This window comes from Hypanus sabinus, chromosome 8 (genome assembly GCF_030144855.1).
Source record: "Hypanus sabinus isolate sHypSab1 chromosome 8, sHypSab1.hap1, whole genome shotgun sequence".
NCBI classification, from domain to species: Eukaryota; Metazoa; Chordata; class Chondrichthyes; order Myliobatiformes; family Dasyatidae; genus Hypanus; species Hypanus sabinus.
The window spans coordinates 53528235-53542317 of record NC_082713.1 but is presented as its reverse complement, the minus strand read 5'-3'; the positions used below and the strand labels follow the sequence as shown (position 1 = coordinate 53542317).

Here is a 14083-nt window from a genome sequence, read left to right as displayed (position 1 = left end):
ACAAATGTTACTTCTTCAAAGAATGCCAGTAAATTGGTTAAAATTTCCCTTTCACTTTCACAAAGCCATGTTGATTTGTGAACTTGGAACCATCACTCGAAGAGAAAAGCCCTAGATTGCTCAACCTATCCTCAAATGACATGCTCTCTAATCCAAGCAGTATCCTTGTAAATCTCTTCTGCATCCTCTCTAAAGCTTCAACATCCTTCCTATAACGAAGCTAGTAGAACTGAACACAATACTCCAAGTGTGGTTAAACCAGACTTTTCTAGAGCTGCAACTTTACCTTTTGGCTCCTGAACTCAATTCCTGATCTAGTGAAAGCCAACACAACATACACCTTCTTAGCCATCTTATCAACATGCAATTTTTAGGGATCTATATATGTGGACTCCAAGATCCCTCTGTTCCTTCAGACTGCTAAGAACCCTATCATTAACCCTGTACCCTGTCTTCAAGTTTGACCTTCCAAGTACAGATTGAAATCCATTTGCTACTCCTTATCCCAGCTCATCATCTTATCAGTGTCCCATTTTAATCTGTAGTGAACTTCTACACTATCTACAACATGGCCAAACTTTATGCCATCTACAAACTTGTGAAACAACCCTTCCACTTTCTTATCTAAGTCATTACTAAAGATCACAAAGATCAGGGGTCCCAGAACAGATCCCTGCCCAACATCACTGGTCACTGATCAGAATATACCCTTTTCCTTCTATGGGCAAGCCCATCCTGAATTCACACATCCAAGTTTCCCTGGATCCCATGCCTCCTGACTTTTTGAATGAGCCTACCATGGGGAATCTTGTCAAATGCCTTCCTAAAATCTATATACAATGCAACTACTGCTCTACCTTCATCAATTTGTTTTGTCACTTCCTCAAAGAATTTGACTATGACAATGAGACATGACATGCCCCTCACAAAGACACGCTGATCATCTCTTATCAGACTATACGTCCCCAAATGCATATAAATCGCTTCTCTTAGAATCTTCTCCAATCATTTCCCCAACACTGACATAAGACTTACTGAACTATAATTCCCAACAAAGAGATAGTTTTTGCCACCCTCCAATACTACTCCTGTTGCCAATAAGGATGCAAAGATCATTGCTAAAGGTGCATCATTCTCTTTTCTTCCTTCTTGTAGTTTACTGAGATGTTTCAAAACATTGTTCAATAAAATATTTTGATTAATATGTCGTTTTTGAGGTGGATAGTCTGCAACAGAGACCTGGTGAAATGTAATTATGTGCTTTTTGTTCCCTATCAAGATAAGCAGTTTCTGGATCTCTCTGAAACAATACAACTGTGGGTCACTAAACTTCATGTTCTGAACCAGAAAACCTTAACATATTATTAACATCTTATGTGCCATGTTTCTTTAAAGGTTCCTTTAAAGTTATTAATCTGCATACATGGAACAATGATTCAAAGACAATCAACAAGTTAAGGTTTGAACTATAAACGGTTTTTATTTTGTTCCTTTTCTCTTATTATACAATATAGTTTTTAGAAAAATCCAAAATCACTATATCAGAAAATTTATTTCCAAACATTAATTATTTTTGATTTCTCTTCAAAATTGTGAAATGCTACATTATAAAAATAAGTGATAACAAAGTAAAACTACCACCATTTTCTTCCCCTTTGTTCTGAATATAAACATTACATTAACACTTATAAAAATTATATACAAGTGAGATATTCAAATATTTACATGCTTTTGTATCTTTGGGTACCTGTTCCACAGGTGTTGTAAACTTTTCATCCACTAGTACACAACTTGACACAGTACTATTTATGCTGCATGCTCCTTGTGTATCATCAGATTGAATGTGGATTTATTTGGCTGATAGTATCCAATTAAGTGTCCCCAAAAATCTTTTGCCATCTTTCAGGTGGATTAGGAAATTATTTGCTCTTTTCTTCCTCACAGTATCAATCTAGCTTCTTAAAGCTAATCACCTTAATAGACAGCTGTCCAACATGCTGACAATTAAATAAATGTTATCATTGTTATTACTAACATTGTGATCTATTTCTCATCTGTGAGTTGATTCATCCAAGTTGGTAAAATTGTCTTTATAGAATTTGTAAACATCATTGTTGTTTGAAATTGACATTTGTTTCATCAACCTTAACTCTCTTATTTCCTGGCTAGAAAATGTTACTGTACACTTGGATAGAGTCTCTAACCTGGCAGTAGCCTTTAGATACTTTGTCCACATGGTCATTTTTCATGTCCAAGCAAAAAGCAGATTAACTTGCTTCTTCTGATTTCCTACCTTATGAGTCTATTTGGGATTGGGAGGAGGGAAAAGACTAGTGAAAACAGGTATTTTTGCTCTCACTTCCAAAGAAGTACAAAATACCTCTACTTTTTTTCTGATAAAGTCTATCATTTCAACTTTGATTACTGCAATATGTTACACATTTACAAACGTGATCTACAGCGTGAGTGCTTTAAAATACACACTAATAGAAACACATCACTAACTTCTTTTCAACTTGCTTACTTGTTGCATTAGATTTCATTTTAGCATATGATTTCTGATATAATTTTGTTTCTGTAAATGAAGTGATGAAATGTATTAGATATATGATACAGACATATTATTCATACTGGCTAGAGTTTAGAAGAAATATCTCATTGAAATGGATCAAATATTGAAAAGTCTGGTTAACATGGATGTAGAGAGGATGTTTCCTATAGGGAGGGAGTCTGCCTGAGAGCAGACTCAGAAATGAAGGATGTCTATTTAGACCAGGGATGAGGAAATGTTTCTTTAGCCAGAGGGTAGTGAATCTGTGTAATTCCTTGCTGCAGACAGCAGTGCAAGCCAAGCCATTGAGTATATTTAAGGTGGAGGTTGATAGGTTCTTGATTAGTCATGGCGTCGAAGGTTAGGGGGAGTAGGCAGGTGAATGGGGTTGAAAGAGATAATAAATCAGCCATGATGGAATGGCAGAGAAGACTCGATGGGCCGAATGGCCCAATTCTACTCCTAGTCTTTTGGTCTTGTATATCCATGAGGATATTACTGATGGATGCATGAATATCATTAAACCTGTCTAAAGTAATGCTGAGGTTATCTGAGGGGCATACATATAATTTTGTTAGTGTTTAAATTTATGAATCAAAATGATCATCAGTTCAGTCTCATGGCAAAACTTCAAGAGAATAATGTGAAAGCTGACTAACTGATATTTAAAGCAGCAGTAAAATCTCAAATTACCCTTAAAATCAGGATTTGAAAATGATTTAAAGTCATTAACAATATTAAAAAGTTGCTTCGCCAACAGTTGAATGGGAAGCCCACATGATGCTTCCGTTCATGAGGTTACAACAGCTTTATTAGCTAATGGCAATCAGCAGATATATAAAAAAATTCTACCATGCATTATATCAAATACTTTCTAAAAACTGTCCACCCTACCGTGTTCAGTAGCTGACATGTGTATTTAAGGCAAATTGTCTATATTCAAACGCCCTCGTCAATGCAGTCAATATTCAACAGTTCATATGCACAAGCAAAGTAATAGTAACACCGTACTTTAAGCCGGAACTTGGCACAAAATATAGAGCTAATATTTAGTGTGAATTAATCCAGGAGTTACATTGCAACCTGCGACATCTTTCTCAACTTTCACCATAATTGTTCACATAACCATTGCTAAAGAAACTCGTTAACTTTCCTTTCTAAAATCAAGATACAGATGTGCTGTAATGCCTGTACTGTGCACTGCAGTTCCAGTACGCAGAGCTGAAAAAGAGAACCTTCACTGAATCAACTCATTATACAGTAGTTTCAGGCCTACCATGTCTGCATTTGTCAATGTTGTAATCTAATGTTCTTTATTTTCATGTTTTTTAACGGCTTCTGATTCTATCTATCTTCCTAAATGTTTTTAAAATAATCTTCTGCCAAAATAAGCAAAGGAATGTCTGTGAACGATACCACTGCATTGAAGTCCATTGTATACATACTAAACTGATGAACCGTTAAAGGGAGTTACAGTAATCCTGTGCTCCCTGTGGTGACAACGCAAACCATGGATGAGATTATAGTTCCCTGGCACAGATTCTTTAAGCAGTACTCTCTTCAGGGAAGGTCATTCACACAGGATGAGACAAATATCTGTCCCAACTTCTAAACATGAGATAAAAAGAGCAGAGCATTAAAGGAACAGAAACAGCTGCTGAAAGTCGTTAACTCAGCTGGCTCCATCATGGGCACCAGCCTCTCCAGCAACGAGGACATGCCTCAAGGTGATGCCTCAATAAATGCAGCATTCATCATTAAGAATCCTCATCAGGTAGGACATGCCTTCTTACAGTTGCTACCATCGAGGAGAAAGTACAGGAGCTAGAATACAGGCTCTTACTGTTTCAGGACCAGCTTCTTCCTTCTGCCAACAGATTTCTGATTGGATGATGAACCCTTGAATACTACCTCAATATTTTTTCCTCTCTTTGCATTACTTAATTTCATTTTCTTTTTTTCATAAACACTTCTTACTGTAATTTATAGTTTTTATTATTATGCATTGCAATCTACTGCTGCCGCATTTCATGATTTCATGATATATGCCAGTGATATTAAACCTGATTCTGAACCTCTCGCATTCCATAAGATTATAGCTGATCAACTAAAATCAGTACCCTATTCCAGCTTCCTTCTCGTACCTCTTCCCCAAAGATCAATACCTAACTCCTTGTTGAATATACTTGGTCTTTTGACATCAATTGCTTTCTGTGACAGAGGATTTCACAGGGTCAGAATTCTCTGCGAGAAGAAATTCTTCTCAGTCATAAAAGGCTTTCTTCTTACCTTTGGATTTCAATCTCTTCCCCACCCCACCGGGAGCATCTAAATGTTAGAATATTGCAGCTTTTATAAGTTTCCCTATCACTCTTCTAAAATCTATTAATCGTAAGTTTAATTAACCCAGCCGCATCTGTCAGTCCTGCCATCCTAGGAATCATCTTTACTGATCCCCTTGCATGGCAAGAACATCCTTCCTCAGATAAGGAAACCAGAAATGCACATGTCACTGCTTCTATGCTCGAATCCTCTTGCTGTGAAGATCAGTGCATGAATTTTCTTCTTAATTGTCTGCTACATAAGCGTGCTTACTTCAGGAACTGGAACAGAAGGGAAGTTCAACCTCATTACTCTCCCCCTTTCCCAGTTTACTGTTATTCTGATAACCTGCTTTTTATCATTGCCACCAAAGCGGAAGAGCTCACAGTTATCCACATTATATACGCTATATATCTGCCCACTCCCTCAAACTGCCCAATTCAACCTGAAGCTTTCACTATCATCCTCACAGTTATCCACATCATATACGCTATATATCTGCCCACTCCCTCAAACTGCCCAATTCAACCTGAAGCTTTCACTATCATCCTCAAGAAATCCCTCTCTTTACTGGATGCCAGTTTGTTAAAGAAGAATATAAGTTATCTCTTCTGTTAATACAATGCGGAGGGAAGGCTAACATCAGATTGTGTTAGTTGTATAATAACACCACTTTCAGTCATTTCAAGACTATACTTATATTGAGTGCCTTTGCATCCCTTAATAATCAGTCTATTTAACTATGACTATCAGCTAATTTAAGTTCCAAATTCACATTCCAAATTAAATCATTTGTTGAATATAGAAATTTATTGCAGTTCCCCAATAATTTCATGTTTTCTAGAACATTTCAGGTTTGCTTTCAGGAAATACAGAATAAATAATACATTTTTCTGTGAATTGAATGCATTGCATAATTGTTTTCCACTTAAACATCATTCTACTACCAACAATATATTCTTTCATATAGATGCAGCTATTTATCTCCTGTATATGTGTGTGGAAATGGCAGTATTTAGTTCATCTGTACACTTTAGATATCTGTCAGTCACACTTGGTCTAATTCTGGTGTCTCTTCATGTGAAGAGCCAAGTGATCCGAACGTGAAAAGCAACGACCACAAGCGATGCACTTGAAAGGTTTAGCTCCTGTGTGCTTTCTGTAGTGTCTGGTAAGTTCATCAGAGCGAGCAAAACGCCAATCACAACCTTCCCATGTACACTTGTATGGTTTTTCACCTGCAATTGAAACAGACAAACGTGAATATGTCACCTCCATTAAAGGGCAGCATCATTTTTAAATGTTACTGATTACGAGATTATCTGTGTCACATTCACACAAACCAGTGGCTGAGGACTACATGTTAATAACTAACTGTGAACAATTTCTGTCTGATCAGTATAAATATTATCATCATGCTGGCTCTTCAAAAAAATCTATTCAGGTAGAAATCAAATTATAATTCTTTTTGGAACCCTTTATGAAGTATTTAAAGTGTTGAGCAATTTCTAAGACCAACAATTATGGCTCAGTGTCTTCAGGTCTTGAGTCCCAGGATGTTGATGATGATTGGAATCTAGGCATCTGTATAACAAAAAAGCTGCTTGCCTGAGCCACCAATGAAATTAGCCATGGAAGAATGACAAAGGACAGAAATGACAAATAGTTATATTCCTGATAAGCCCCGATGAAGGGTCTTGGCCCAAAATGTCAACTGTTTATTTCCCTCTATAGATGCTGCCTGACCTGCTGAGTTCCTCCAACATTTGTGTGTTGTTGCAAATTATATTCTCTGCAATTATGAGGGCTACCATCCTATTCCACTTGGTGAAGAGAGTTAGAATTATTCTTATACTGTAGTTTCATTAGAATTACCATTCTTTTTCTATTTTAAAATAATGTACAAAGGAATTATAATGTGGGAAACTTTGAAGCCTATTGATTGATACCACTCCTTAAAGATCAATATTGCATCATGCTAAAGGAGCTGTGATCAATAATTATTACCGATACTGGCTGTGCACTCTTTCTGCTCTAAAGGATTGCAGGTGTTACCTGGATGTCTTACTGTTGGCATTACCATGTTTACTGCTAACGTTGTGAAGACATCGTTTCAATGACAGTATGAAAATGGAAAATGCTGCACTGGCAATCCATTATGTAGAACTCTGTGATTTTTACCAAGATGTAAAATGGACTGAACAGACAGAACAATTTTATTATTTCATTCCATAGTCTTGCCACAGTCCTTTTGAAAAAGGTTTTTCAGGAATGGAGATATGTTTGTCAGCAACGGATAATCACTTTGGCATGTTTCCTCTGATGCAATACTACTAAAAGCACAAGATATTGAGTTCAGATATATCCAATAATATGATTAATCAGATAGCTAGCAACCACTTCAGTGATCTATTCTTCCTGTTACACTAGTTTCCTTTAGCGAGAACACTTAGTAGTCACCTGCTAACTTCTGGCTGCAGGTATCAATGTGAAAATGCCATGTTTATAACAATTGTCAAAAAGCTTGTTCTACCTCACGTTTCTCTACTGATCTTTCTACTCTTCTCCATCAACCAAAGCAAAATGAGTGTTCTGTGACACAGCCTATGGACTCACTTTCAAGGCTCTTCATCTCATGTTCTTGATATTTATTGCTTATTTATTTATTATTATTTTTTTCTTTTTGTATTTGCACAGTTTGTTTTCTTTTGCACAATGGTTCTTTGCCCATCTTACTGCATGTGATTTATCAATGATCCTATTGTGTTTCTTGTATGCCTGCAAGGAAATGAATCACAGGGTTGTATATGGTAACATTAATGTACTTCAATAATAAATTTACTTTGAACTCATTTTAGAACATGATAACTGGTCACTCATGGCTCTGAAATTTCAGTATTAACTGATTATAGTGAGAAATAAACTACTTTAGTGTTGGAATTTATCACAATTTGATTCAACAGGAAAAACAAACCATTAACTATTAAAGGCTGAAAAAAGAAAAATGTCCCCATGTTTTTTGCCAGCAGGTGTTTACAAGTATTGAGATTGGATGAGTCTCATCCTGTCATTTATCAAGATCTATGAGAAGGCACTTTTGGTTGGAGTTATGGTCCTATGATCAGTCATTCTACCCAATAGTGCTAGGCTGAGATGAAAATCTAAGGTACAATGTCATAGACATTCCTTCAAAACCAGTGGAAATACATTAAAGAATTGACTTTTTAGATATAACGGAGACAAGATTTAGAGTTCTGGTTGATTTACCCTATGCCATAAATAAATTTGCCTAATCCAGAGCAGCATCTGGCACTTAAGCAAACATCTCAAACAATTTAACCCAGGCAAAGCCAAACAATGTGTGCTAGCCTAGTGCTAGCTCACTAAAGCTGTTAGACTGTATTACATTCAGACTGTATTACATTCAGAGAGATATTTCAGATAATACAACAATGCTTGCTCAAAATTGTTAAGAACACTTCCTGACAGGAAAATTATAATTGAATTATAATTCATTATGTAGATGGAAATAACATGTAGTGATAAGGAATGCGTACACAGCTAACAACAGTGTAATGGATTAACACTGGCAATAGATGAACAAGTGAACTGCTGGTTGAATAATTTACAATTACTGGCCACTTTATTAGGTTCACCTGTTCACCTGCTTGTTAATGCAAATATATAATCAGTTAACCAGGCAGCAACTCAGTGCATACAGACACGGTCAAGAAGTTCAATTGTTGCTCAGACCAAACATCATAGTGGGGAAGAAATGTAACCTAAGTGACTTTGACCAAGGAATGGTTGTTGGTGTCAGACGGAGTAGTTTGAGTACCTCAGACACTGTTGATCTCCTGGGATTTTCATGCACAACAGTCTCATGAATTTATAGAGGAACATACAAAACAACAAAAAAATCCAGTGAGTGGCAGTTCCATGGGCAAAAGTGCTTTGTTAACGAGAGTAGTCAGAAGAAAATGGCCAAACTGGTTCAAGCTGATAGGAAGGTGACAGCCACTCAAATAGTCATGTGTTACAACAGTGGTGTGCAGAAGAGCATCTCTGAACACACAACACATCAAACGTTGAGGTGGATGAGTTACAGCAGAAGATCATAAACATACACTCAGTGGCTACTTTATTAGGTGCAGGAGATACCTAGTGAAGTGGCCACTTTCACCTGCTGTGTTGCAGAATAAAATTCTACAGAAAATTATCAAATGAGAATACTAGAAGCTGTACACATCAGTGAAATAATGGGAAATGCTGCCATTGACATTAGAATGCTTTTGGTTTAAATCTTTGTGTACAAGTTGATGAAACCTGAGCAACTATGTGGTACAAATGTAGGCACTAATCTGGCACCAGGTATGGCTCAGTAGTAGTATGCAGAAGGTTGTAAATTCTTATCTCACGCCGTCTGAAAAACCAGGTTAGCCAGTGTATTGTTGAGTGACTGCTGCACTGTTAGGGGTGATTAAATATTAAAGTCATTTTCTGACTAATATTTATCTCTTTAACTATATTGTTAAACAAAATTCTGATTATATTCTCATTATTTTTCATGGAATTTTTTGCTGAATATACTGTTCTTTCTATGCTAGTCAATTGGAAACGTGTTTTCTAGAGGTGATAATGACCTTTTCTGTCACTTGAACCTCTGATCTCCACATCAGTGACACAAGGAAATCATACACATGCCATTCAATGCTTCTTTTCAATCAATGTGGGGAAACATATTCCTAAGTGCATTTCCATGACAACATTGAACTCTTCCAGGATGACCAGGTCTTCCCAATGCAACACTGGACCAGAACCATGGTGAGATAATTTGCATCCTTTTGGAATCCTTCTGCCCAAGTTTATTGCCATCACACCCAACCCCATATCATTACTGTACCTTTCAGAACTAATGCTAGTGGTCCTATCCCCCAACTCACCAACCCTCGCAAATATTTGCACCCCTGCCCAAAGGTCTAGGCCGTCAATCCTTCTGATCCTTCAATGCTCCTAAGCTACCAAAGGTTAGGCTCCAGCCACTGACCCTCTGATTCTGGATTCTCCAAACTCGTACTGCTCAGTCACAATCCCCTTCTGCTCTGATCATTCAATCTTTCCAAATCCCAAGGCCAAAGTTTAGCACGTTTTCTTATCTGACTTATAAGTACTGAATTCAGTACTTATTCAACCCACCCCAATCCCAATAATTCTGAATTGGCTCAAGGCCAGCATCCATCACAATACAATAATTATGGATTGTTCTCTAAACAGACAGTAATTATACTATTTAATATATACTTTAATAATATTCTTAATGAAGATTTGATGGTAATGCTGTGGAAATGAACAGTACATTAATAAATATTGGGAGTATTCCTATGCACTGGATGGGAACAAATGTAACCCCACTGTTCCAAGTAAGGAGGAAGAGACCTGTTACCCTAATGCTGTAATCTATAAAGAAAACTGTAACATTAGAACACTCCAAGGAATAATGAGAATGGAACAGAATCTGCATGACTTACAGAAGGAAAATCACACTTGATTAATATTCTGAGGATATAACTTCGGAGGACAAATAAATGTGATGGATCTGGATTTTTAGACTCCCTTTTGGTGAAGTCCCACACAAGATTTGGTCAACAAGGCTACATGACACAGTACTGGGGAGAATATACTGAAATCCTTAGCAGCCTGTGACTAGTGAGATATTGATGAGCGAGGTGCTTGTGCCTCAACTATTCCCAATCTACATTAGCAGCTTGGTTGGGGGAAGTAGATGCCATATTTCCAAGTTTGCTGACAAAGCAAAATACTGTGCAAGTAATTGGTGTGGTCCTTTTAGAAATACAAATTATGTAAAAAATAAATGATCAATTATTTCTGGGTTATATGGATCTATTTTATATCAGTCATAAATTTATTAAGTACATACAGATATGAAATTTTTCACGCAAAACTTACATTTTTGTTTGAACGAAAACAACAAGGAATTCTATTATTGCAAGTTGTACCTTTGTATAACACTTGAAAGGAGTGATCCTTCTGTACACCCTAACTAGTAGGCAATTCATTACCCTAATTTATTAAAGATATAATTTCTGTTGTAGGGATAAAGTCTTCAAACGAAGGATAACTATTTGTGTTACTAAATGAGATGACTTTATGATATACAGTGTGGATTTTATTTATGCATTTACTGGAATTAATTATCAAATGCTACAAGGAGCAGGTTGTTGTTTTGATGTCACCCATCACTGCTCTGTATAAATTTCTATGAATTGCATAACAATATATCACTTTCATTATCTATATTAAACAAAATGCTTATCTGCATCTATAAAAGAGGGGTATGTATATATTAAATGTACATTCTGCATTTTAAAATAGGTTAATTCTTAACATACACTGCCACTTTTCTCCCTCACTTTCTCAGATATCACTTGTAGAAACCCTTGTATTTGCAGCTCAGATTGTCTATTAATCTCCTTTGATATAATTAAATTTTTCCCTATTCATCACATTTGTTTGTGCCACCTAGTAAGCACTGAGAGGTAAAAATTCCTGACAGCAGAACAATAGCAAGCAAAGCTATCTGGTTTCTCAGCCTACTACTTAGAGGGGCCACTACACAAGAGTCAGATAATCAGTCTCTTTAGAATAGGTTCTGCACAAGTTAACAAATACTTTATCAATGGGAGAATTTGCTAGGCTGAATGGCTTTTTGCACTAGGGTGTGGTCCAAATATTAGCACACTTTTTTCTGATAGCAGGAATAATAAAGCTGAATGAATGAAACTCAGACACTTTGACCTCAAATATTTGTTTTTTTTCTTGTTGACTAATTTCAAAATGCCTCTAGAATTATTGCCTTTATTAAATGAATACTTCTTTCAATATGTACCATGGTTATTTTTGTTTGAAATTCCACTCAGTGAGTACTGATATGGCCGGGTCTAAGCTCTGAGCTGTTACTCTGAAGAACGGCAGCAATCAGCAGTGCAGTGACTCGGAATCACAGGACATCTCAACTCCCTCCCTGGCTCACTGAATAAATACAACTGAGCTATAAACATTAGATTCCCTGACATTGCTTTCCATGATAAGGAAGAAAAAAGTGAGGAAAAAAGAGTGAGGAGCGGAGGAAAGTCATCAGAATCTTATCGTGGTACTGAGAAATTCTAGAATCAGAATCAAATGTGCAGACTGTTTTCTAAGCGGAGCAAAAATCCAAAAATCTGGGATGCAAAGGGACTTGGAAGTCTTTGTGCAGAACACCTTAAAGGTTAACTTGCAGGATGAGTCGGCAGTGAGGAAGGCAAATGCAATGTTCAAGAAGTCTCGAATACAAGAGCAGGGATGTGATGCTGTGGCTTTATAAGGCACTGGAGAGGCCTCATCTTGTGAATAGTGCTGGGCTCCTCATCTTGTATCCATCACAGGATAATAATTCAGATTTGTTTGTTTATCACATGTTGATCTAAACAAAGTGTTGTTTGCGTTAACGACCAACATAGCCTAAGGATGTGCTGGGGCCAGCCTGCAAATGTCACCACAGATTACAGTGCCAACATAGTATGCCCTCAATCTTTGGTAGAACATCACAAAACACAACAAAACAGAACTCAATAAGCAACAAGTCAACGACAGCAGAACTAGCCCTGTTTCTCTCAGCTACGCATGCACACACCCAGTCCTCCTACCCCAGTACAGGCTGAGTTCGGTCTCCAACCTTCAGTGCACTCGTAGACTCAGGGCTCCGGCCATCGGGCCTCAGACTTTGATCTTCGGTATCGACCCCAGGATTTGAAAATTGTGATAAAAAAAACCGTGGATGAGGACCCCAAGCACTAGGCCTCGAACACTGGTGTCGCTGACTCGAAACCCTAAAGGGTCTCCAGCTTGCTTATCTCCTGCCTGCATGGAACCTTGACTCTGGAACCCGCTGATGGCTCGCTGAGGTGGTGGGTGGGGGGGTGGGGGGTGTACCAGCCTTCACCTCGCTGGCGTGCTGGACCAACATCTAACCATCGTCCTTCATCCCACGTCCACATCACTGGCTTTTGAGCTTGGAGCAGAGGCACAGATTCTGGCCTGACCTCTAAGTCCATCACATCCCTGTGCCTAAACGTAAACCTGATCCTAAACTCCCCTCTCTATTCCCAGAACCATCCCTATGATCTAGAAAACCATTACACCTGAGCCTCTGCCTTGACAGAAACTGAAACTGCAGCTCGGTGCCACCTTGACTGGAAGCAGCGGAATCAAATCCAGCAAATTTAAATCCTAACCATAACTAAATAGTTAAAACAATGAAGTGTTAATTTTGTTATGACGCAGTGTAAAACAGAATTTAATTCACCATTAATATGCTCATAATGCCATTTAAGATAAAGCTCCATCAATAACTATATTTTCTTTCTCAATACAGAAATAACCCATACTCTCATTCTTTATTATCCTCTATTAATTCATATTCCCCTGAAATTTCATATTCAACTATCAATACCCATTCATTTAAAAAAAAACTTGAGTAAGAACCTTAGAAGCTAGAAGTGTTGATTTTCAAACTCTCCAGAAGCTAGATGTGTGAAAAATTATTCAATTATCTCATGAAAAATTAACAGTAGCAATGAAATTATTTCCTAATCCCGTTCCTTATTTGAGAATTTATTTTTCTTTCCACTCTCTAAATTCTTTCATAACTTCAACTACCTCAATTAGATCGCCTCCTGCCCTCCGAATACAAGTATGTGCTTCAGTAACACAGAAAATGCTGGAGGAACTCTCCAGGTCAGGCTGTATCTATGGAAAGGAATAAGGAGTTCTTTCTGGATGCTGATCTGCTGAGTTCCTCCAGCATTTTGTATGAGTTATTCTGCATTTCCAGCATCTGAAGAATCACTTTTGTTTGTAATACATGCTTTATTGAACCTCAGAATTTACCTCCTGAAACTGCTGACAAAAATGTCATGCAAATTAATTTTATTTTGCCAGTGTCCTTCCGCTGGCAGAATACTCAGTTTACTTCCATATCTGAATTACTGCAGGCACCAGATATTTTTGAGCCTGTGAATTGTTTATGTGCTAGAAGTCTTTTGGGGATGACTCGCATGTTACTAAGGCTGACATCCAGGGATCTCCAAATGGTAGATGAAACACTCAGGCATTGCTGCTATCAATGTAATAGAAAGGTAGAACTCAGTA

General features: G+C 37.4%; 1 protein-coding gene across 1 annotated transcript in view; it reads right to left on the bottom strand.

The window, feature by feature from the left end:
• Nucleotides 1–1465: 1465 nt before the first annotated feature.
• The window catches only part of LOC132398145 (Krueppel-like factor 5), a 63046-nt gene continuing 50428 nt past the window's right edge, over nucleotides 1466–14083 (bottom strand). Inside the window, exon 5 of the mRNA XM_059977174.1 lies at nucleotides 1466–6111. Coding sequence (XP_059833157.1) covers nucleotides 5933–6111 — 179 coding nt within the window. The 3' untranslated portion in view covers nucleotides 1466–5932. The remainder of the gene's footprint in view (nucleotides 6112–14083) is intronic.